The following is a 25,427-nucleotide window of genomic DNA, read 5'->3' on the forward strand; positions in this document are numbered from 1 at the left end:
TTAAATGCCATGTTTCTCTTATTACTTAATTGTAAACATTATTTGTTTATTTTGGATAGAAAGCCCATCTGATATGTTTTGCAAATATATTTTTCTCTATGTGTGATGTTCTTTTATGTTTTCATAATGGTGCCTTTTGAAGTGTATATTTTCTGACTCTTGGTTCTACCCATTGTCTATATGTCTAACTATAGATAAGTGCGATACTTTCTAGATCACTGAATATTTAGATTAAGCTTTGAAGTCAGAAAGCATACATTATACATTTTACTTTATTCCCCACAATTATTTTGGCTATCTTGATTCCTTTCTATATACATTTTATGATTAGTTTGTCAATTTTTATAGAAAAATCTTCTGGGAGTTGATAGGAATTATCCTGAATCTATAGATCTATTTGCTCAGAGTTAGCTCTGAGCTAATGGTATTGAGTGTTCCAACCCATAACATAGATACCTCTTTATTTATTAAAATTTTATTTAATTTTTCAACAATGTTTGGTAGTTTTTATGTACATGTCTCCCACCTCAACTGTTGAATTTAATCTTAAATATTTTAAAATTTTAATTCAAAATTCTTAAATATATAAATATTTTAAAATATTTTCATTTAGGGTTAAGGTATTTTATTAATAGACTACATGATTGGAGTTCTTCAGAGCACATCTAGTATAAGACAGCCCATAGGTGCCTTTTTTTTTTTTTTTTACTTTATTTTACTTTACAATACTGTATTAGTTTTGCCAAACATCAACATGAATCTGCCACGGATATACACGTGTTCCCAATCCTGAATCCCCCTCCTACCTCCCTCCCCATACCATCTCCCTGGGTCATCCCAGTGCACCAGTTCCAAGCATCCTGTATCCTGCATTGAACCTAGACTGGCGATTCATTTCTTATATGATATTGTATTTGTTTCAGTGCCATTCTCCCAAATCATCCCACCCTCTCAATGAACAGGAACTTAGAGACACTTGCAAAATAATCTAAAACCTAAATAATGATTCTAGATTTTTATGATTTTGTTTTATTCTGTGATTTTTTCCTCATATTTAATTTTTCCAAAACATTCAACCTTGTATTAGAAATAGATAATCATTTTTTGCGTCATTTTTCCCCAAACTACATGGTACAAAATTATATTTCTCAAGTTGAGTAAGTACTATAATGAATACAACCATCATAGATGGTCTTGAGAACAAACATATGTGATTTAACTTGTGAGAGCTGAAATATGCAGCAGGTACACTAGAAACTAATAGCCATGAGTGTTTATTGTGCCATGGGAATCAGCCAGCATGCCTTATAGAGGGAATAGAGGATGCTGGTCAACTTGCATTATAAGAACATTTTCCTTATTAGTATATAATTTTCACAGTCACATAATTAACAATAGCATAGTTTTTCCTTGTGTGATGCACTATAATTTTAACAAATTAGGATATTTTTATTCTAGTATGGGCTAGATAAAGGGTCTAATTCAGAGCAATTGATTCTCCCAACAAGAAACACTGTTCTTATTATATAATCCACATATTCACTCAAAAAAAATCTCAGTTGTCCAGATAAAAAAATTTAGGGCACATCAGTTTCAATAGTTTGAAATGTTTTATTTCAAATCATATGGCTTGAAATCAAGAGTTGAAATTTAAATCAATTGTTTAGTATTTGCTGCTCAAATGTTATAATAAAATATTAGATACATGTAAGTTTTGCATTATGACCATCGAAGAGTTGGCTAATTGAAATATTAGGGCCACTTCTGCCTCTCCATAGTATGTATTATGTTCCTCTGTATTAGCAAATGTAAAGATGTTATTATTGCTGAAGTTCATTATTAAAAAAAACTAATCCACTGGAAAAAAATCATTATAAAAACAAAGGAAAACTACAAACGAAAAGTGAAATATATGTAATTTCTAACAGAATAAAAATTCTAGTATTAAATTTTGAAGAAAATCTAAAACATTGATAACATCAACCAATTTTTTTTTCACTGAAAAATCCATTTTCTTTGGATTGAAATCTTGTTCCTCATTTAAAATCTAGTTCAAGTTTCCTTTTCTTTCTTTTCAAGTTGTTTAGTCCATTTTTTTTTCCAGAAGAAATAAATATTTGTCCTTTGGTATACATGATTCTTTATTCCAATTCTTTTAATAGATCTGATTCATCATTTTATTTTCATTTTTTATGTTTCTACCTACTCACTTTTACACCTCCATAAATTATCAATTTATTCATCTTGATTTTTCTACTTTTCATAGAACCTGATACATAGTGCTATATGGTGAATGCTGGCATCCTAGATAGGATGCTTCTAATAACTTCACATCCCATTCTCTCTATCTAACTAGACAAGCAGTCTTTAGCCAACTTTCATTTTGAGTATTGTGTTTTCCCTTGAAAAAAAATATTATGTTTTTCCCTTTTTGCCACATGCGTCTTTAAGAAAAGGAACAGGCATCAAATAATTTAGCATGTAGATTGATTTGCAGTTCTTCTGAAATAGGAGAAAAGAAAAAGGCAACAGTGGTCTTAGTCATTGGAAATAATATCCGTATCATGATTGAACTGATGAAAAGACAAAGAAATTTTCATGCCTTTGACTGCTATGACTTCTCTAGTTAATTTTGCAATGTTTCATTAGGTCACTTGGTTGCCACAGGTATTCCCAGAACTCTTTTCAGTGCAGTCTTCACCTCCTTGTTCCTGAGACTGTAGACAAGAGGATTAAGTAGGGGAGTAACCACTGTGTAGGTCACTGCCACCAGCTGGTCTTTGTCTGAAGCAGACTTGGATTTGGGCCGAAGGTATATGATGGAGGCACAGCCATAGTGGACAAAGACCACGGTTAGGTGTGAGGCACAGGTGGCAAATGCTTTCCTCTTGCCCTCAGCTGAGGGGATCTTCAGGATGGTGTTAACGATGAAGCCATAGGATATGAGAATTAGCAGAAAAGGCACCATGATTACCAGGATGCTGAGGCTGAACAGAGCTAGTTCTTTTACATGAGTGTCTGTGCAGGCTAACTTAATAACTGGTGCCATGTCACAGAAATAGTGGTTGACCCTGTTTGGGCCACAAAAATGCATGCCACATATGAGATTGGTGGCCACCAAAGCAATAAAGAAGCCTGTGATGGTTGACAGAGATACCAACCCCAAACCTAGCCTTTTGTTCATGATAAGTGTGTACCTCAGGGGGTGACAAATTGCCACATAGCGATCATATCCCATCACAGCAATGAGAAAGCAGTTGGTACATGCAAAGCCAAGGAAGAAGAACAGCTGGGTGGCACAGGCTATGAAAGAGATAGTCTTGATGGTTGAAAGCAAGTGGACCAGCAGCTGAGGGATGATGACGAAAGTGTAGCAAGACTCAGAAAAGGAAAGGATGAATAGGAAACCATACATGGGAGTGTGTAAAGTCCTGCTGAAGCAGATAACAGTCATGATGGTTGCATTGGCCATTAGGATGGTCAAGTACAGAAGGAGGAAGGTGACAAAAAGCAGGACTTGGAGCTCCTCCAGGTTAGAAAACCCCACCAGGATGAACTGTGTAACCACAGTGGTTCTATTGAAACCTTGCATCTGAATAAATTCCTTTTGTGAATGAGTTTGGAGAGAGAAAATGATAAGTATCTTTGTATAAAAAATATTCCCCCAATGCCTTCCCTTAAGGATTATATTTTCAGACCTAGAGTATTGAAAGATCTCTCTCTCTCAACCTGTCTAAGCATAGATATTCCTTTTGATAATTTAAAAATATTATCCTCCAAAATAGGAGAATGATTAACTATATTATAGAAATATACAAAGATTGAAAGAGGTACCATGTGATATTACCAAAGAGTACATAAGAACATTAGAAAATTCTCCTAATATAATAGGAGGAAAAGAAAGACACAAAGTCATATTTATAATAAGATTAGAGCTGATTGTGTTTGCTTTCTGATATATTTTCTAAATATTTAACAATAAGCTTTTAAAATTTGATGATCCTAAATATACTTCACTTTTATGTAGGTTAGAATATTTCCATCTCTTTTTAGCTACTATCAAAACACAAGAAAAACTTGCTACTTCCAAAAATAATGCTATTATTTTAAAACAATTGCTTTAGAAGCATTCACATTTCTGAATTCAGCATGCCATTTATAACATCTGTTTGCCCAGAAGATTATTGATACGCCTGTCCTCTGATAACTGGCAGTCACAGTAGATGGCCTGCTGGGGTGGGGGCAGGTAGGGAAAGCACAAGTCAGTGACCAAAATACAACCAGTGAACAGCTATGATAATAAAAGCAAGCTTAAGGATTAATATTTTTTTTAAAGTTCAGCAACAATTCTTGTCTGATAACAGTCAGACAATCCAAGTCATCATTTGATATGACAGAAGGCATGTTACAGGAGCTGGGATAGGAGTGGTGATTGAAGAAAAAGGGGGATTTCTCATTCTGTGATTAGTAAACTCATTTCTAATATTCCCTTATGAATGAGGCTGTTTATGGCACTTTTGTTTTCAGAGACTGATCAGCCACTTTGTGGTGGCAGATTTGCCTCTGGAAACGCACCATCTCTTCAACTCTTTCTCTGTATCACATCCTTGAAAATTTTCTACCAGTTCATAGTTCAGTTAAAACATGAAAGGAAGCAGTTGTAATTGCCTGTTGAAAGCAAATAATAATAATAATAATAATAATTCAGGAACTTACTAAACATTTCCTTTATTTAATTTTATCTAGTGTAATTTAATAATAAGTGCTTTCATTTAGGGAGAGGTTGTTATCATGTGTAAACAATTTTATTGCAAAATATGATCAATATTTTGTAATAAAATAAAAATCCATTTTAATTTCATCTTTATTTCTAACTTGTTAAGCACTATGGTACTCTGGGCTTTTGAGATGACAAAGAGAAAATTCTTAGGCAACTTTGGTGGATACCCTCATCCATGGGCTTATGTCATTTGCATTGTTTACATGTATCCTTTGGTTTCCATATCTCCTATTCTTGATACTGCACTATCCCTGTTATAATTTTGAAAATATTTCTGTTATGAAGTTTCCATATTCAAAAATCTTAATCTATTTTTTATTCTCTATCAATTTTTTTTTCATTTTTCTACCAATGCAGCTACTTTGATGCTCAGTATCCATCATAATCAAACTAGCATAGACAATGTATAGAGTCAGTAGGAAGACTGAAGCTAGGATAATGGAAGGAAGGAAGGGAGCAACAGGAATGCACCTTGAGTCTTCAATAGCCAAAAAGTGTTAGGGTGAAGGAAAAGAGAAGAGACCGTCTCAGGGATTTCACATTATCTTATAGTCTTAAGTCATCCAGAGCCCTAGTCATTTTCAATTTTGAAAGTCAGGTTCAAAAATTCAGGAGAAATCAGACTTAGTACCTGCAGCACTCAACATCATCAAGCTTGTTAGCTACTTTAATGGCTATAAAATACAAAGAGTTGTTTGATGTGACTCACTGGGTACATTCACTATTCATCCTGCCATGGTTCCTTCAGTTAGATGGCTCCACATTCCTGCTAACATAACTCGTTCCCTTTGTATCAGACATGGCAAAAAACAAGATGCTTTATGTAAGCTACATCAGTTTGTCCTTCACAACCCAATTGATAGCACAAGTGTTTTGTCTCCCTTCTGTAGCTAATTCAGGGGCACTAAGTACCCTCTCTTGAGCAGAGTGACCTGTGAACATTTTTATCTCTGCATTCAATGTAAGGAGTTGAGCTCATCTCCTTATATGTTTGGCTTTCTCTAGATTACGAACTTTTAATAGGCAAAGGTAATATTATTTATTAATAGCTGAATACCTAGCATGTAGTATAGTTTCTAGTTTATCATGGGCTAAAATTTTTTTGACCTCAATAGAATATAAAAGTAATAAATAATATGCTGAAGTAATAGAGCCAGTACCAGAATCCAAGTCTTCTAACTTGTATTTTAAAGTAGAATCACAGTTTATTTCTATACCATCTCTCATATATAGAAAATACACATAGGCATATTGAGGTGAATGTTGGAAGGAAATAAAATATTGCTTGTGTTATTTCCAGAAGTAGGACAATCATGGGTAGTTTTATTTCCTTACATTTACTTTTTATGTATTTTCAAAATTCTTTTTCTCAGTTTTATTAAGATATAATTGACATATATCACTGTATGCCTTCTAACATTTAAACCACTTCCTTCCTATCACATTTTATGCCATCTATTCTTTACCTTGCTGGAAGAGTATCTGCCCTACACTTTTTCCAAGAGACTAAAGCATGATCTCACGCTGCCTGTTTAAGTAAAACTCATTTTACTATTTCTGAATTTTCTAGAATAGTCCAATTTTAATTACCTAATGTTCTTAAATTATCAAATTTTATACTTGAAATTTATTATTTATATGCCTTAGATTAGGAGCATCAAACAAAAGAACAAAGGGAATAAGAAAATTGGTAAGTTAAATATATGGTAAATATATTCAAAGATTCAAAGATAGGAAAAAATAAGATGTTGCTTAATTTTATCACAATTTTGTGAATCAGACTGTTTTCAATTTCCTGCTAAATCACCAGCTTCTCTTTCAGTAACTCAAATAAGAATTTAGCTATATTTAAGGAAGCCTTCTTGGCCCCAACCATATCACTGCTTTTATATTTTCTCTCATGCTGTTTCACATACCTATATAGATTGTTGTTTTCTATATCCAAATCCCTGTCATGTCCCATGTTTTTCAATACACCTTCTCTGGCTACTAGAAAACATATAAATGCTCATTCTCTTCATAACACTTAGAGATCTTAAAATCATACTGATATGGAGTATGGGTTAGATACCGTCCTTTGTGTTTTTAGAATTAATTTATACCTCTTATTTCCTATCTATCTATCTAACTATCATCCATTTAATCTATATCATATCCCTCTGCAGATTGTTTCTTTGGGGAAAGGGACCCATAACAATATATCCCAAATGATCTGCTGCCTCCACCACAGTTTGGAACACATAATAGACTCTAAACAAAACATAATAACAAATAATGGTATTCTTAAATTCTCCCTTAGCTTCTCCTTTAATTCTCCTTTAGTTTTTTCATCTACTATGATTTTTATCTAGAACGTTTTCTTTGCTCTTTTACTATAATCCATATTATTCATAATATTTTTATTATTCCTCCAATTATTTTTTTAAAAAATAAACCTATGAGAATGAGCTTTCCTGCCCCCTAGTTACTTTTATTGCTTGATTTCTCAGTTTTTAAATTTCATATAGGGCATGGTATATGTGTATATATGTTTCCATTTATGTGTATATGCAGACTCAATAGTAGTAAAAAGCTTGTTTTGTTTTAAGAAAAATAGCATATATTTTTGTTAGAAAAATTGACTCTGGTATAGAATCTTTTTCATAATACTATAAGCTATGGTGCAAATGCATTGAAATCTGAGATCTTTGGTAGAAAACAGTTTCTTCTTCAGGTAGTAACTGATAGAGAGATTACACTTACCCACTTACATTCAAATGATCAAGGAAGTTGACATATGACTTTGATTTGAGGACTCAGTCTTGTAGGTCTTTTGAACGTGGAAAGAGGCAGCAGTAGAAGTTTACTTGTAAAAGTAATGTCATCTGTCCTAAAGGGGTAAATGATTGGGAAAAAAATGTGCTGAAACATTTCATAATGGGTTTATTTGGACACTTAGATGTGTTAACCTTTTTAAGTCTTAAATAAGAAGCTGAAATTATCCCAGTCTCTATTCATATGTCAATTCAGAGTCTGTAATTAGGTTGGAGAGTATTTATAGCCTTCTGGGATTCCAAGAACTGGGGCCCTCTGAGACAAGGAGAGCTAAAGCAAAAGATAAATGACTAAACTGGGACAAGAACATCTTATCTAATATCAGAAGACAATAATATAGATTGAAAAAATTATATTTGGGCAAAGCATGAAAAATGTAAATAAGAATTCTTTTGGCATAAGGGAGTTGCTTTCAGATAGAAAGTTTACAAAACACTGATATGCCAAGAGAAACCAAGCTCACCAACCTGCAGATTCACTTGAAGGTTGATTTGATAAAGCATAAGACATGAAGGCAGGGGTTGGTGAATGTAGGTATGTTTGGCATTTTGGGGGATTACACTGGTAGGCTGTGTCTTGCTTCTATACCCAATTTGTTGTTCAGTCACTAAATCATGTCTGATTCTTTGCAACCCTACAGAGTGCAGGATGCCATGCTTCTCTGTCCTTCACTATCTTCTGGAGTTTGCTCAAATGCATGTCCATTGAGTCAGCTATGCCATCCAACCATCTCATCCTCTGTCATCCCCTTCTCCTCCTGCCCTCAATCTTTCCCAACACCAGGGGCTTTTCCAGTGAGTTGGCTCTTTGCATCAGGTGACCAAAGTATTGGAGCTTCAGCTTCAGCATCAGTCTTTCCAATGAATATTCAGTATTGATTCATTTAGGATTGACTGGTTTGATCTCCTTGCTGTCTAAGGGACTCTCAAGAGTCTTCTCCAGCACTACAATTCAAAAGCATCAATTCTTCTTTATGGCCCAACTGTCAGATTGCACATGACTACTGGAAAAAGCATATACTGAATAAAAAGTCAAACAACTGGATTTATTAGCTCCCTTAAAGGAATTATTATAAGGGAATGACTTTTATTCAGTGACCATTCTTTGAGTGTTGTGCTTTGGAAAGCACTGCTAGATATTACAGTGATACAAAGATAAATAAATTACATGAATCCATCTGTTATATCAGGGTAGCAAAACTGTGTGTAATAAGAGGCATACTGAAGCATGAGTCCATACCATTTCTGACCTTTATTGAGGCTATCTTTGCATGAAATATTCCCTTGGTATCTCTAATTTTCTTGAAGAGATCTCTAGTCTTTCCCAGTCTGTTTTCCTCTATTTCTTTGCGTTGATCTCTGAGGAAGGCTTTCTTATCTCTTCTTGCTATTCTTTGGAACTCTGCATTCAGATGCTTATATCTTTCCTTTTCTCCTTTGCTTTTCACTTCTCTTCTTTTCACAGCTATTTGTAAGGCCTCCCCAGACAGCCATTTTGCTTTTTTGCATTTCTTTTCCACAGGGATGGTCTTGATCCTTGTCTCCTCTACAGTGTCATGAACCTCAGTCCATAGTTCATCAGGCACTCTATCTATTAGATCTAGTCCCTTAAATTTATTTCACACTTCCTCTGTATAATCATAAGGGATTCGATTTAGGTCATACCTGAATGGTTTAGTGGTTTTCCCTACTTTCTTCAATTTGGACTGTGAAGATAGCTGAGCACTGAAGAATTGATGCTTTTGACCTGTGGTGTTGGAGAAGACTCTTGAGAGTCTGTTGGACTGCAAGGAGATCCAACCAGTCCATTCTAAAGGAGATCAGTCCTGAGTGTTCTTTGGAAAGAATGATGCTAAAGCTGAAACTCCAGTACTCTGGCCACCTCCTGCGAAGAGTTGATTTACTGGAAAAGACTCTGATGCTGGGAGGGATTGGGGGCAGGAGGAGAAGGGGACAAGAGAGGATGAGATGGCTGGATGGCACCACCGACTCAATGGATGTGAGTCTGAGTGAACTCCGGGAGATGGTGATGGACAGGGAGGCCTGGTGTGCTGTGATTCATGGGATTGCAAAGAGTGGGACATGACTGAGTAACTGAACTGAACTGAACTGAACTGAACTGAAGCATGTGTCAGTGAAGAGACAGCATAGCTAGAAAGATGAGCACCTCACAGTGAAGATCTTCTTAAACGTAACCAGGGCTAAGATTTGACTAATGAGTTATGAATAAAAATACTGAGAATAAGAAAGTTAAGTAGAAACTACTGAATGACAAAACCTAGGATATTCAAAGAAAAAAGACTGAAGAGGATTTCTGAGAATTTCTATTTCTTCTATTGACTACTCTGGTTATTTAAACAAATGCTCTTTCTGAAAACAACTGAAATTGCTGGGGAATATTTTAAAAATTTCCTTATTGCATATTTATCAGCTGAAAGCATTGTAGGAACTTCTAGGTCATAATCTGAGAGAAAGTAAGAATCCTGAGAAGAATGAAGTACTAAAAATGTCTTTTACACCAAGGACATTTATTTATCTGGATGGAATTACAAATCCAGCTAGTGATATGAGGGAATCACAGGATGAGGCAGACAGAAATTAAGGTTCAGTTCAGTTCAGTCGCTCAGTCTTGTCCGACTCTTTGCGACCCCATGAATCGCAGCATGCCAGGCCTCCCTGTCCATCACCAGCTCCCGGAGTTCACTCAGACTCACGTTCATTGAGTCAGTGATGCCATCCAGCCATCTCATCCTCGGTCGTCCCCTTCTCCTCCTGCCCCCAATCCCTCCCAGCATCAGAGTCTTTTCCAATGAGTCAACTCTTCACATGAGATGGCCAAAGTACTGGAGTTTCAGCTTTAGCATCATTCCTTCCAAAGAAATCCCAGGGCTGATCTCCTTCAGAATGGACTGGTTGGATCTCCTTGCAGTCCAAGGGACTTTCAAGAGTCTTCTCCAATACCACAGTTCAAAAGCATCAATTCTTCGGTGCTCAGCCTTCTTCACAGTCCAACTCTCACATCCATACATGACCACGGGAAAAACCATAGCCTTGACTAGATGGACCTTAGTCGGCAAAGTAATATCTCTGCTTTTGAATATACTATCTAGGTTGGTCATAACTTTTCTTCCAAGGAGTAAGCGTCTTTTAATTTCATTGCTGCAGTCACCATCGGCAGTGATTTTGGAGCCCAAAAAAATGAAGTCTGACACTGTTTCCACTGTTTCCCCATCTATTTCCCATGAAGTGATGGGACTGGGACCCACCAAAATAGGGAGTTAAACAGTAGATCTACTCTAAGCTGGGACTCTGAGAAAGGACACCTTAAGATAAACATAAAACAGAATTAAGCCCATCTTTTAGCTCATTGTGGGAGGTTCTGATGGGAGTTGTCTCAAGGCTGACAGGAGATATGGTCAGGGTGGTGAAATAGATTCACTTATGAGAGGTTGCAATTGGTAGGCCCTCATTATGATTTGCATCTCAAAATTGCATCATCACTTAACTCAAGAAACCTCAGCTCTGGATTTAATGTATAGAGCATCTAAATTGGTAGTGCCTCTAAGAATCTGTCAGATACAAATCCAGATTTAGCTTCTGGAAAACAGCAACATAGAAATTATAAAAATAAAAACAGAAGGAAAAAGTCAAAAGAAAGAAGAAATAAAACTGTATCTCTTCATAGATGACATGCTGCTGCTGCTGCTAAGTCACTTCAGTCGTGTCTGACCCTGTGTGACCCCATAGACGGCAGCCCACCAGGCTCCCCCCGTCCCTGGGATTCTCAAGTCAAGAACACTGGAGTGGGTTGCCATTTCCTTCTCCAATGCATGAAAGTGAAAATTGAAAATGAAGTTGCTCAGTCGTGTCCGACTCTTCGCCACCCCATGGATGGCAGCCCACCAGGCTCCTCCGTCCATGGGATTTTCCAGGCAAGAGTACTTAGATGCACTTAGATGTACAAGAGTACTTAGATGTTCAAGAATACATAGATGACATGATGGCCTACAAAGAAACTCTCAAGAATAGGCCAAAAAAAAAAAAAAAAGTCAAAAAACCCCACAACAAACCAAAATGAAAAACATAAAACCCTCTTGAAACTAAAAAGGCAAGATTATAGCCACATTGCTATACAAAAGTTCACTTTCCTCTATATATCAGCAATAGAAAATTGGAATTTGAAATTAAAAATATAAATCATTTATATTAGCAGCTAAAAAGAGAAATGCTTAAGGATAAATTACAAAATATGTACAAGACTTTTATGAGGAAAATTATAAAATATTAGTGAAAGATATTAAAGATCTTGTCAACTAAAAAAAGATGCACAACTTGAGCATTGTGAGTTAAGTTTTATTTGGTGCAAAATGAGGACTGCAGCCCTGGAGATAGCATCTCAGTTAGTTCTGAGAGATTGCTCCAAAAATGCAGCGGGGGAAGATCAATATGTGATTTTCGGGAAGGGGTAGTTCAGGATAGTTCAATGCAATTAAGCACGCATTTTACAAGATTTTCTGCTAGTCATGAGGAGCCGATGAAGGGATTTAGTGCTTTTCTAGATATCAAGAGATGCAAAGATTGGGATCATGAAATCAGTTCCTGAAAATATCTAAAGACATGTTCCACAAGATTCCCTGAAGAACAGAGTGCCTCACTTCACCCTGAACTCCCTCAGGGGTGTTAAGGTCAACAGCTACAGCAACACAGAAATCAGTCTCCACAGAGGCAGATGGTAAATGCCCTTGTTGTTCAGGTGCTGGCAATGCTCTTGGCAAGTGCCAATTTGTAGTCGACAATCTCAGTACATGGAGGAATAATCTATGTGGATAGGAAGACTGAATTTTGTTAAGACGTCAGTTCTTCTCAGACTGTTCTGTAGATTTAATGCAATCCCAGTAAAAATTCCAACAAGGTATTTTGTGGGATATCAAGACTGACTGTAAAGTTTATATTCAAAGCCACAAGATTTAGAATATTGACATAACACTGCATATTAACTATATTTTCTAGTTTCTGTGTCAGATGTTTTGACTTCTTTGATCAGCCTTGATGGCCTTTTGGAGACTCAATTATCAAGGAGGAACTGCTCTTCCTAACTAGGGTTAGAATTTTCCAATTCCTGGAGATAACAAAGGACTTTCTTTAGAGCAAGTCTTTCACATGCAAACTAATCAATACAGAGTACATAGCCCCTAATGAGTTAATGTGCTCTTTGTGAATCTCTTTGGCTGTAGTCTCTCAGGCTCCTCTGTCCATGGGATTTTCTAGGCAAGAATACTAGAGTGGGTTGCCATTTCCTTCTCTAAGGCACCTACCTGATCCAGGGATATAACCTATGTTTCCTGCATTGCAGCTGAATTCTTTACCCGCTGAGCCATCTGGGAAGCCTACTTGTCTGCTTTTTCAGGCTCTTACACTCTTCTCTTGTCCTAAGCATGGCATGTCCTATCTTCCCTTGGGAATTGTGTGCAATTAACTATCTTTCCAATGGCAATTGCTTCCTGATATGTTGTCCTCACCATATTTGAAGAAAAGTTAAATCTTCATTTAAAAACATATTGGGATAGGAAAAAAGTTAGTTCATAGTTCATTGTTGTAGGTTAAATTTTCAGCAAGAGCTCTTTTTCCCTTCTGCTCTGTGACTTTGCAGTTGCTGCTTTTAGATGCAGAGTATAATTCTCAACCACAGAATTTTGGGCTTGGTTTTGGGATTTAATGCCAAGAAAAAGAAGTACAAAAAGGGAAAATGGTTGTCTGAGGAGACAATATCTGAGAAAAGAAGATAAGCTAAAGGCAAAGGAGAAAAGGAAAGATATACCCATCTGAATGCAGAGTTCCAAAGAATAGCAAGGAGAAATAAAGAAGACTTCCTCAGTAATCAATGCAAGACAATGAGGAAAACAATAGAGTGAGAAAGACCAGAGATCTTGTCAAGAAAATTAGAGTTTTCAAGGGAACATTTCATACAAAGATGGAACTACCTAAAGGACAGAAATGATATGGACTTAAAAGAAGCAGAAGAGATTAAGAAGAGGTGGCAAGAATACACAGAAAAACTACACACAAAAAAGATCTTAATGACCCAGATAACCATGGTGGTGTGATTATTCACCTAGAGCCAGACATCCTGGAATGCACAGTCAAGTGGGCCTTTAGGAAGCATCATTATGAACAAAGCTAGTGGAGGTGATGAAATTCCAGTTGAGCTACTTCAAATCCTAAAAGATGATGCTGTGAAAGTGTTGCACTGATTATGCCAGCAAATTTGGAAAACTCAGCAGTGGCCATAGGACTGGAAAAGGTCAGTTTTCATTTCAATCCCAAAGAAAGGTAGCTCCAAAGAATGTTCAAGCTACAACGCAATTGTGCTCATCTCATATGCTAGCAAATTAATGCTTCCTTCAAGTGAGGCTCCAGCAGCATGTGAAACAAGAACTTCCACATGTTCAAGTTGTATTTAGGAAAGGCAGAGGAACCAGAGATCAAATTGCCAACATCCATTGGATCATCAAAAAAGCAAGAGTGTTACAGAGAAACATCAACTGTTTTATTGACTACACCAAAGTCTTAGACTGTGTGGATCACATCAAACTGGAAAATTCTTAAACAGATGGGAATACCAGACCACTTTATCTGCCTCCTGAGAAATCTGTATGCAGGTCAAGAAGCAACAGCTAGAACCGGACATGGAACAATGGATTGGTTCCAAATTTTGAAAGGAATATATCAAGGTTGTATATTGTCACCCTGCTTATTTAACGTATATGCAGAGTACATAATGCAAAATGTCAGGCTGGATGAAAGGTAGTTGAAATCAACACTGCCTGGAGAAATATTAATAACCTCAGATAGGCAGATGACACCACCCTTATGGCAGAAAGTGAAGAGGAACTAAAGAGCCTCTTGATGAAAGTGAAAGAGGAGAGTGAAAAGCTGGCTTAAAACTCAACATTCAAGAAATGAAGATTATGGCATCTGGTCCCATCACTTCATGGCAAATAAATGGGGAAACAATGGAAACAGTGACAGACTTCCTTTCCTTAGGCTCCAAAATCATTACAGATGGTGACTGAAGCCATGAAATTAAAAGACGCTTGCTCCTTGGAAGAAAAGCTATGACCTACCTAGACAGTATATCAAGAAGCAGAGACATTACTTTGCCATCAAAGGTCCATCTAGTCAAAGCTATGGTTTTCTTCAGTGGTCATGTATGGATGTGAGATTTGGATCATAGAAATATCTGAGAGCTGAAGAATTGATGCTTTTGAATTGTGGTGTTGGAGAAGACTCTTGAGAGTCCCTTGGACTACAAGGAGATCCAACCAGTCCATCCTAAATGATATCAGTCCTGGGTGTTCAATGGAATGACTGATGTTGAAGCTGAAACTCAATACTTTGGCCACCTGAATCAAAAACATGACCCATTTGAAAAGACCCTGATGCTGGGAAAGATTGCAGGTGGGAGGAGAAGGGGACGACAGAGGATGAGATGGTTGGATGGCATCACTGACATGACAGACATGAGTTTGAGCAAGCTCTGGGAGTTGGTGATGGACAGGGAAGTCTGGTGTGCTGCAGTCCATGGGGTTGCACAGAGTCAGACATGACTGAGCAACTGAACTGAACAGACTGGGATTTCTGTTAGCCAATGAAGTATAGGCAGAGGGATAGTTTGCCGGTTTCAAAGTATTGTTAGCCATTCAGTTGTGTCTGACTCTTTGAGACACCATGGTCTGTCGCCTACCAGGCTCCTCTGTCCACGGAATTATCCAGGCGAGAATACTGAAGTGGTAGCCTTTCCCTTTTCCAGGGGATCTTTCAGACCCAAGGATTGAACCCAGGTTTCCTGTACTACAGACAGATTCTTTACCATCTGAGCCACTTGATCAAAACATGTATTGCACATTTTTTCAATAAATGCTGGAGAAGATGCAAAGAAAAGGGAACCCTCTTACGCTGTTGGTGGGAATCCAAAATAATACAGCCACTATGGAATAGTATGGAAAGTCCTTAAAAAATTGACAATAGAACTACCATATGACCCAGCAATCCCACTGCTGGGCATACACACTGAAGAAACAAGAATTGAAAGAGACACATGTACCCCAATGTTCACTGAAGCACTGTTTACAATAGCTAGGACATGGAAGCAACCTAGATGTTCATCAGCAGATGAATGGATAAGAAAGCTATGGTACATATACACAGTGGAATATTACTCAGCTATTAAAAAGAATGCATTTGGTTAGCGACGAACCAGTTCACGCCGGAGCCAGGGCGGCAGCGTAGCGGTCAGAAGCGGCCGCTGCGCGGAACTCTGAGGAAAATCTTTCACCAGGTGGACAGGCAGCCTCCGCCGCAGCAGCAGCATCATGGGGAAGGGCGACCCCAACAAGCCGCGGGGCAAGATGTCTTCGTACGCCTTCTTCGTGCAGACCTGCCGCGAGGAGCACAAGAAGAAGCACCCCGACTCCTCAGTCAATTTCGCAGAGTTTTCCAAGAAATGTTCCGAGAGATGGAAGACCATGTCGGCCAAGGAAAAGTCCAAGTTCGAAGACATGGCAAAAAGTGACAAAGCTCGCTACGACAGGGAGATGAAAAATTATGTCCCTCCTAAAGGTGACAAGAAGGGAAAGAAAAAAGATCCCAACGCTCCGAAAAGGCCTCCATCTGCCTTCTTCCTGTTTTGCTCCGAACATCGCCCAAAGATCAAAAGTGAACACCCTGGCTTATCCATTGGGGATACTGCAAAAAAACTGGGTGAAATGTGGTCTGAGCAGTCAGCCAAAGATAAACAGCCGTATGAACAGAAAGCAGCTAAGCTAAAGGAGAAATACGAAAAGGATATTGCTGCATACCGTGCCAAGGGCAAGAGTGAAGCGGGAAAAAAGGGCCCTGGCAGGCCGACAGGCTCCAAGAAGAAAAATGAACCAGAAGATGAGGAGGAAGAGGAGGAGGAAGAAGATGAAGATGAGGAGGAGGAGGAGGAAGACGAGGAATAAATGGCTATCTTGTAATGATGTGTGTGGAGTGTGTGTGTGTGCTCAGGCAATTGTTTTGCTAAGAATGTGAATTCAAGTGCAGCTCAATATTAGCTTCAGTATAAAAACTGTACAGATTTTTGTATAGCTGATAAGATTCTTTGTAGAGAAAATACTTTTTTATAAATGCAAGTTGTGGCTTTTGAGGGGCTACTACATACAGTTAGAGTTTCAAGCTTCTGATGTTAAATGTTTCTAAATATTTAATGGTTTCTTTAATTTCTTGACTTGTGTATGGTAGCACAGCAAACTCATAGAAATTAGCATCAATAGCAACTTTTGGGTTTTCTAGAATGAGAATGTTGCGTTTTGTTTTTTTAAAAAAATTTTGTAATAAAATTATATATATTAAAAAAAAAAAAAAAAAAAAGAATGCATTTGAGTCAGTTCTAATGAGGTAGATGAAACTGGAGCCTATTATACAGGGTGAAGTAAGTCATAAAGAAAACCACCGATACAGTATATTAATGCATATATATGGAATTTAGAAAGATGGTAACAATGTCCCTATATGCGAGACAGCAAAAGAGACACAGATGTAAAGAACAGACTTCTGAACTCTGTGGGAGAAGCAAGGGTGGGATGATTTGAGAGAATAGCATTGAAACATGTATATTACCATATGTGAAACAAATCACTAGTCCAGGTTGGATGCATGATACAGGGCACTCAGGGCTGGTGTACTGGGATGACCCTGAGGGATGGGATTGGGAGGAGGTGGGAGAGGGGTTCAGGATGGGGAACACATGTACACCCATGGCTGATTCATGTCAATGTATGGCAAAAACCACTACAATATTGTAAGGTAATTGGCCTCCAATTAAAATAAATAAATAATTTTTTAAAATGCATTGCAGGTTTTCTGCTACCAGCATTAGATGAACTCTCCCAGTCCTTTTAGACCTGGTATCTGGAATGAAAATAACTGATGCAAATCTAATTCCAACCTTTCCAAAATGGTCAAATCCAACGAATGTGAAACTTGAAGCAGAGTTACTATGTTGAGCCCAGCTCAAAACAGCAAACCATAACATAACCTGCTGACACATAACAAGACCTATTTTTATTGTAAGAAAGACATAACATAACATTTTCTATCTTATCCACTTTTATGTGTGTAGTTCAGTAGTATGAACTATATTCACATTGTTATAAAACAGATCTCCAGGACACTTCCATTTTTCAAGTCTGAAATGGTAACCATTAAATAACAACTCTCCCTTCTCTAAGTGAAATAAGCCAGTCATAAAAAGACAAGCTATATATACCATAGGGCATTCCTGATTTAATTCTTCTGTAAACAATGTTTTATTTATTTCCATTTTATATAATTTAAGTTATAGGTACATGCTCACATAGGAAACTTATTTTTAGATCTATGTTATGTGACCCTTCAACTTTTACCCCCATCCACATACCCAAGTAGGAGCTCCTATTACATGCTGCTCAATTGGAAGGCTGAGAAATGAACACTTAAGAAATTAGGTTCATATAAAATTATGTTGCTTTATTGACACACATCTTTAACAAAATCCACAAAAATAGTCATGCAAATAAGTGTAATTCACCTATGTTAGGTGATTACCATTTGGTTATTTCTTATAGTGAAGCATGAAAGAAAGAGGGAACCATAGTTTATTACTCTTTTCCTACAATACCTAGTTTAATACTTTGCTCATATTGACAGATTCACAAAAGAACTCTTGGATGGTCAACTCAATTTCACCCTGCAACTGATGTTATTGCAATTCTAGTTTATGGAATAAAGAAAGGAAAATGAAGGGAGGTGGGAAAAAACTAGCAATTTTTAATGCTTTCTGTCAGAAGAGCACCAAACTGTTTTGCATCTATTAACTCCTTTAGTTCTTACAAAGCCCAAACGAGAAGGCATTAAAGATGTCACGTTACATAGGGAATAACTGACCATGAGAAAGGTTAAGTCTGACCCATGGCATTTGGCTGGACAATGATTCAAATCAATATTCAAACCTAGGTCTTTATGATTCCAAAATCCATGTTTTCTGCTTTACCATTAGCCTCATGGAACTCATCTCTCCATAAATTAATTATTCTTTTTGCCTATAATTTTTATTGTAAATATTGCTTTTACCTCAAAAAATATACCAAAGCATTCAGACATTTAAACAACATTCTCTACTGTTTCCTTCAGTGTAGGAAGAATATTAACAGACTGGGCATTCTCAGAGAAATAATGCAGTATTTATAGTATTTATGAGAAAATTGACATTTTAAATGTTCAATAACAGCATGGATTGGGTCTTTGAAAGTTGCCACATTCACATAACTTTCTGAAGACCAAATGGTACAAACTGTACTGTGAAGAGAGGGCAAACAGAAAGGTCTTTCCAATAAAAATAACACTACCTTCTTCCTTGTTTTCTTTTTTAAACAAAAACTATGTTTAGTGGCATCATATCCTGGATACTTTCGTGAATATAATTTTCCTGATATAGCAACTTATACAGTTTTGGAAAGCAAGTACCTACTGAGAACCTTTTTCAGAGCTGTCTTTACTTCTTTATTTCTCAGTGTATAGACAAGAGGGTTAAGTAGTGGGGTAATCACTGTATAGGTCACTGCCACAAGCCGATCCTTATCTGAAGAGTACAGGGATGTGGGCCTCAAGTAGATAAAGGAAGCACAACCATAGTGGACAATGACCACTGTGAGGTGGGAGGCGCAGGTGGCGAAGGCCTTACGCTGCCCCTCTACTGAGGAAATCTTGAGGATGGTGGAAACAATGAAGACGTAGGAGATAAAGATCAGCACTAAGGGAACCAGCAACACCAGAATGCTGAGGAAGAAGATAACCATTTCCTTCAGGTTGGTGTCTGTGCAGCCCAGTTTTATGACAGGGGAAATGTCACAGAAGAAGTGGTTGATCCGATTGGAGGCACAGAAGGGTATACTAAACACCAGGACGTTGACAACCACAGAGATCAGGAAACCACAGAAGCTTGAGGCTAAAACCAGCTGTGTGCAGGTGGCTCTGCTGACAATGAGTGTGTAGTTGAGAGGGTTGCAGATGGCAACGTAGCGATCATAGCCCATTACGGCAATTAGGAAACAGTTGGTACAAGCCAAGCCCACAAAGAAATAGAGCTGGGCCACACACCCAGATAATGAAATAGTTGGAGCTGTGGAAAGCAGGTTGGTCAGCATTTTTGGTACAATGACCAAGGTGTAGCAGGTTTCAGAACAGGAGAGGACAAAGAGAAAGAAGTACATAGGAGTGTGCAAAGCCCGATCCAGACGAATGACCGTCATGATGGTGGCATTGGCCGTCAGAGTGGTCAGGTAGACCAGGAGGAAGATAAAGAAGAGAAGGATCTGCAGATCCCCTAGGTTAGAGAAGCCTATAAGGATGAACTCGGTGATCATGCTCTGGTTCTGCCTTTTCATTGGTCACTGCAAATCAGACTCAGACATTCTGCAACCGGCAAAAGAATGAATTTGACAAAAGATGATATGGGGTGGGGGGTTCAGGATTGGGAACTCATGTACACCCGTGGCAGATTCATGTCAATGTATGGCAAAACCAATACAGTATTGTAAAGTAAAATAAAGTAAAAATTAAAAAAAAAGTATATATATAAAATATTAGATCTTAAAAAAAAAAGAAGTGAATGCCCCGAAATAGACCATGTCTGTGTTTCTCTACAAAATTGACAATACTGATCTGAAAAAATGAGTAACAAACAAGTTAAGCACGTTGATCAAGGGGCAAGGAGAAAGCAGTAGGCTTGAGGAGGAGTGGCATAAGAAAATCCCCAGTTCAATGATATCTGAAGACATTATTTTCATTTTTGTAAGTTGTTTCCATTTCTCTGTCTTCTTATCGGCATAAAAGCTTCATACATAATGTGTTAAATCAAGAGGTGATCTTAAAGTCATCTCATCTAAACCTGTGAGTTTATGGAAACTGAATTTCAAAAAGATTAAACCATTTGCTTAACCCACATGAGAGTGACAGTCCTGGAAATCACCTATCTTCAAAGCAGTTTTATGAAAGTATGAACTAGAAAAAACAATTGAAAAGTCATTTCTCTAGTCCCTCATATACTTGAGACAAATGCTGCTTGCTTACATATACTGAAGTGTTGAGATTTATTTGCTTATGATTAGTCATGAAACCTTTGAGATGGGCTTAGAATGATCTCATATAATGGGATTTCTCTTGTTATTGTAATTTGGGATTAAGAATCTAGCTAAAGCTCAAGTTATGCTCAGAGCATGCCTGTTCTTGGGCTGACACCTTCACTCTCTTGACCACTGCCTCAATCTCTGATGCCTCCATAATGTTCTCAGAAAAAGCCTCACCATTTTCTGTGGGACACCTGTGATTTGATTCAGAAATAACTTAATTCTAAAACCTTTACACTAGTGACTCATTTGAAAAGACCTTGATGCTGGGAAAGGTTGAGGGCAGGAGGAGAAAGGGATGACAGAGGATGAGATGGTTGGATGGCATCACTGACTCAGTGGACATGGGTTTGGGTGGACTCCGGCAGTTGGTAATGGACAGGGAGGCCTGGTGTGCTGCTGTTCATGGGGTCACAAAGAGTTGGATATGACTGAGCGACTGAACTGAACTGGAATCTTCTTTCTTAATCTGCACCTAAGTATATAAACATTTTACATATGTGTTGTCCAATCACAGTCGTCAAGTTCCAGTTTAAAGGAGTCTATTACCTCACAAAGCAGACTGTTCTCTTGCTAGATGGCTTAATTGGCCAGTCTCCTTACTGTGAGATGAACTATGGCTCCTTAAAACTTCCACTCTTTGGTCTTGATTTGTTCTTTGAAGATACAAGAAAATTCATTCTTAAAAAAAAAATGACAGCCTTCTTGTTATTGGAATAAAATTATCATATCCCTTTATGGGTCTTATTTTCCTCTTAAATTCTTAGTTCTCTTATTTCCCCATGACTATCTTGAATTATCTGTTCTAATCACTATCTCAGGTCATTTTATCAGATTTTATCATTTTATCAGATTTTATCATTTTATCACTCTTTAGCTAGGCTACATCATCACACATCATAAGTTTCTATCTTTGCCAATAAAAAATTGCTTTTTTTTTCCTCACAATTTTTTAACCATCACAATTCATGTTCATCAGTCCTTCAAAATCCCATGTTACTATTTATCTCCTAAAAGGCTTTGTTGAGTAGTTCTGAGGTTTGATTACTATGTGCAGTTACTTCTCTGTCAGTCTGTTCTGGGATCATTTGCTGGAATGTAAGCATAGTGAAGCCAGAAGTGTGTAGGCTATGGAGCTAGACTGCTTAGACTGGGAACATGTCTTTGTCATCTACTAGATTTATGAGCTTGTAGAAATTGCTTTCATGTGCCTCAGGTTTTCATCTGAAATAACAGTAATAATAATAGCAGAAATAAAACATTTTTGTGAGTACCAAATGTTCACAGCTATGTTTCTAACTGACATTAGTATTCGATGTGCTAGCTGTTAGTATCTAGTTCAACCCCTTCATGTTATAAAGAAATGGAGTCCCAAAAAAATAAAATGTGAAGATCTAGGTTGCATAGCTACTTAACAGCAAAGGTGAGATTGTATCCCAAATATCCTAAACTACCCACTGCAAGACTGTATCTTCTAATTAACCAGAATCCTATTTTTAATATTTTCAATATTTCTTTTGTACTGTGTGCTTATGCACTACTGGGAGTAGGAAATTGATCAATATCTTCTTTACTCCCTGTGATCCTCACACAGGCAGCATTTTTCACACTTCCATTTATGCCTAACTTTTATTCTTCCACTTTCAACACAGCAGATACATTTTTCCCCTTTTTGTTAAAGTGTATATCTGTCCTGCTCTTCAGGCATTTCCTTATTATTTTTCCTACCTTAAGTCATTTTAGGAACATTTTTGTTTTGTGTGCGTATGTGCTTAGTTGCTCAGTCATGTCCAACTCTTTGCAACCCCATGGGCTGCAACCTGCCAGGCTCTTCTGTCCTTGGGAATTCTCCAGACAAGAATACAAGAATGGGTTATCATGCCCTCCTCCAGGGGATATTCCCAACCCAGGTATCGAGCCCAGGTCTCCCGTACTGCAGGCAGATTCTTTACTATCTGAGCCACCAGGGAAACTCAAGAATATTGGAGTGGGTAGCCTATCCCTTCTCCAAGGGATCTTCCTGTCACAGGAATTAAACTGGGGTCTCCTCCATTGCAGGGGGATTATTTGCCAGCTGAGTTACCAGGGAAGCCCATTTTTGTTTTATATTTTAAAACATTTTTCTAACTATAGTCTTTCTCCATATTCAGATTGTACTTTCTTCAGCTGGATCTCTGCCTTCCACATATGGTTTCTGTCCCTGTGTTTCTCTCTGGATCCTGATCATATGACCCACTGCACTTGTGCATGGTTCTCACCAGCCCTTCTGCCTTTGAATCTTTCTTTGATTCCCAATATATTTATACAGTTTGATGGAAAGATGATATTTCTAAAAGAAAAGAGTTGTTCTACAACTATAATACAAATTAAGCACTTACAGAGTTCTGGCACAATCTCAGTTTTCTTTATCCTGTATATCCCATCAAAGTATAAAGAAGGAGAGGAATGGAGAAATTTGTGAGAACATCATGCAGTATATTTTTCCAGAACTGGCTGGAGGAAAATCTAGGCATTAAGATTAGTCTTTAAAGATGAAAGAAACCTCTGCTTTCTAGCTGAGCTAGAGCTAAGTGGACAGATGCAGTCTTAGCTGCTCTGTGTTCCTGATGGCAGAAGCTCCAACAAATCCTTGGGTCTTATAGAGTTAGGGTACTCCAGGGTATAAATGCCTTTGAGGGAGTTACTCCCTTGGATTCTTGGCATTAATATAACTTGTAAAAATAAATCAAATAAATTATTTACTTTACTTGATTTATATAGGAGATATATAGTTTGAATACTATGTTTTTAATATATAATTTATTTTGACTAAAGTTTTCACTTGCTAATACGCCCTTAATCATTAATTAGCCTTATAGAATCTGGATATAAATGGACTTTTTTGAAGAATTAAGTAAATGCCATTAAAAAAAAAAATTCATGTAGCCTCCTCTTTCTCCTTCAAGTTTGCTAATAGAATAGGCCAGATAGTATTTTCTCTATCTCTCCTGCTTTATGTGTCTTAGTTATGTCTGCATTCTGAGAGAGCACAAATTATTTTTCTACACTTCTCTGCTAGATTCATGTCTTAAATACATTTTTCAATGTGACATTCATCTATACATCCACTAATTCATTTATTAAATCAGTATGTTTTAAATATTGATGATGTTCCAGGTACTTGATAACTGTTTGACAAGGAAGACTTCACAAAGATGAGGGTGGCATAGAACATGATAATAGTAGTTTTTGGACCGCATAGACTTGAGCCTTCTGAAATGCATGTGAAGATGCCTATTGCTGGGTTCTGTTCAGGATACTCTGAATTAGAAATATTTGACATGGAGCCTGTGGATATTTTGCAATAGTTTCAGGTGATTTCCTTATTCTTAGAAAGTTTAAAACAGTATACTGTCTTCTGTCTGAAAATAACAGTATTTAGAGAGGAAGATGGAGAGAGAGAGAGAGAGAGAGAGAGAGAGAGAGAGAGAGAGAGAGAGAGAGAGAGAGAGAGAGAGAAAAGAATTCCAGAAGACAAAGAAGGCTAAAAGAGGGTAATTACAAGGTGCTGTAACATTAATAAGGGGCAGCATGATTTTCACATCCAGCAGCAAAAACAGTGTGTCTCAGACTTGTAAAACTGCCCTTAGACATCTATTCCTTCCAGGAATATTCCTCTTCCTGAAGAATTCAAGAGTTTTGTTCTATGTAAAGAGAGAAGAAATCATGAATTTCTTGTTTTAATTTCTAATTATGAAAAATATAAGGTTCTCAATTGATGTATGTGTGATATGGGCTAATAAAAAGAAGTCTTGTTGCTCCAGTGTTTATCTGACTTCTGTGGAGAAAGAGACAGATATTAAGGAGCAAGAATTATTTAAATTGAGCTCTACAGGGCTGTAGGGCTATAACACTAAGCCTTCCTTTCTACTCATTTTTCATTGCAAATCTAATACTAATAGCAGTTTTTTGAACATTCACTATGCAGCTATCATATCTATTCATTAGCTTGTCTATAATAACCCCATCAGGTAAGACAACGTGTGCTCAGTCAGTCATGTCTAACTCTTTGCGACCCCACAGACTGTAGCCCACCAGGCTCCTCTAGCCATGGAATTTTTCAGGCAAGATTGCTGGAGTGCGTTGCCGTTTCCTATTCCAGGGACTCTTCCTGACCCAGAGATTGAACCCATGTCTTTTGTGTGTCGTGGCTTGGCAGGCAGATCTTTGACCACTGCACCACCTAGGAAACCCAAGGTAATACTATTTCCATTTTACAGAAAGAATCCAAGGAAAGCACAGTAGTACTGCTGAGCTAAGGAGAGTGAAATGAGTTTTGGGAAGCTAAAGTGGCTATACTTTGTGGTGCAAAATACCAAGGAGTTGGGTCAGTTTAGAGGAAGAATTTCATAAATATCCATATGGGTACCTTTTCATAATGAGCTGCATACTGAAATGCTTAGGCATAATATGAAACTCTATAAGATTAAACAATGACCTACAAGGAGTCTAAGTTATACAGTTCCTATAACTCACTTGCAGTTGGGAGATGTGTGAGATCCAACTAGCTAGATTTAGAAAACATCATAGAAAACTTGGGATGGTCAACAAAGAAGCAAAAAGCATGCCTTAGTCATAAGGATAAACTAG

At 37.5% G+C, this 25,427-nt stretch overlaps 3 protein-coding genes across 3 annotated transcripts; 1 reads left to right on the plus strand and 2 right to left on the minus strand.

Moving 5' to 3' along the window:
• Positions 1 to 2,650: 2,650 nt before the first annotated feature.
• Positions 2,651 to 3,592, minus strand: LOC138429981 (olfactory receptor 10T2). The gene has a single exon (XM_069571576.1). It carries the CDS (start codon positions 3,590 to 3,592, stop codon positions 2,651 to 2,653), a length of 942 nt encoding a protein of 313 aa, XP_069427677.1.
• Positions 3,593 to 15,838: 12,246 nt separating this feature from the next.
• Positions 15,839 to 16,747, plus strand: LOC138433866 (high mobility group protein B2). Its single transcript, XM_069577224.1, has one exon. It carries the CDS (start codon positions 15,966 to 15,968, stop codon positions 16,593 to 16,595), a length of 630 nt encoding a protein of 209 aa, XP_069433325.1. The 5' UTR covers positions 15,839 to 15,965; the 3' UTR covers positions 16,596 to 16,747.
• A 2,365-nt stretch (positions 16,748 to 19,112) lies between these two features.
• On the minus strand, positions 19,113 to 20,057 carry LOC138429984 (olfactory receptor 10T2-like). The gene has a single exon (XM_069571589.1). The coding sequence runs from the start codon at positions 20,055 to 20,057 to the stop codon at positions 19,113 to 19,115; it is 945 nt and encodes a 314-aa protein (XP_069427690.1).
• Positions 20,058 to 25,427: the final 5,370 nt, after the last annotated feature.

The sequence above is a fragment of the Ovis canadensis genome, chromosome 1 (assembly GCF_042477335.2).
Source record: "Ovis canadensis isolate MfBH-ARS-UI-01 breed Bighorn chromosome 1, ARS-UI_OviCan_v2, whole genome shotgun sequence".
Taxonomy (NCBI): Eukaryota; Metazoa; Chordata; class Mammalia; order Artiodactyla; family Bovidae; genus Ovis; species Ovis canadensis.

Bases quoted from the DNA above. Each gene is read 5' to 3' on its own strand.
- LOC138429981 (XM_069571576.1), bottom strand. From the start codon at position 3,592: ATGCAAGGTTTCAATAGAACCACTGTGGTTACACAGTTCATCCTGGTG.
- LOC138433866 (XM_069577224.1), top strand. From the start codon at position 15,966: ATGGGGAAGGGCGACCCCAACAAGCCGCGGGGCAAGATGTCTTCGTAC.
- LOC138429984 (XM_069571589.1), bottom strand. From the start codon at position 20,057: ATGAAAAGGCAGAACCAGAGCATGATCACCGAGTTCATCCTTATAGGC.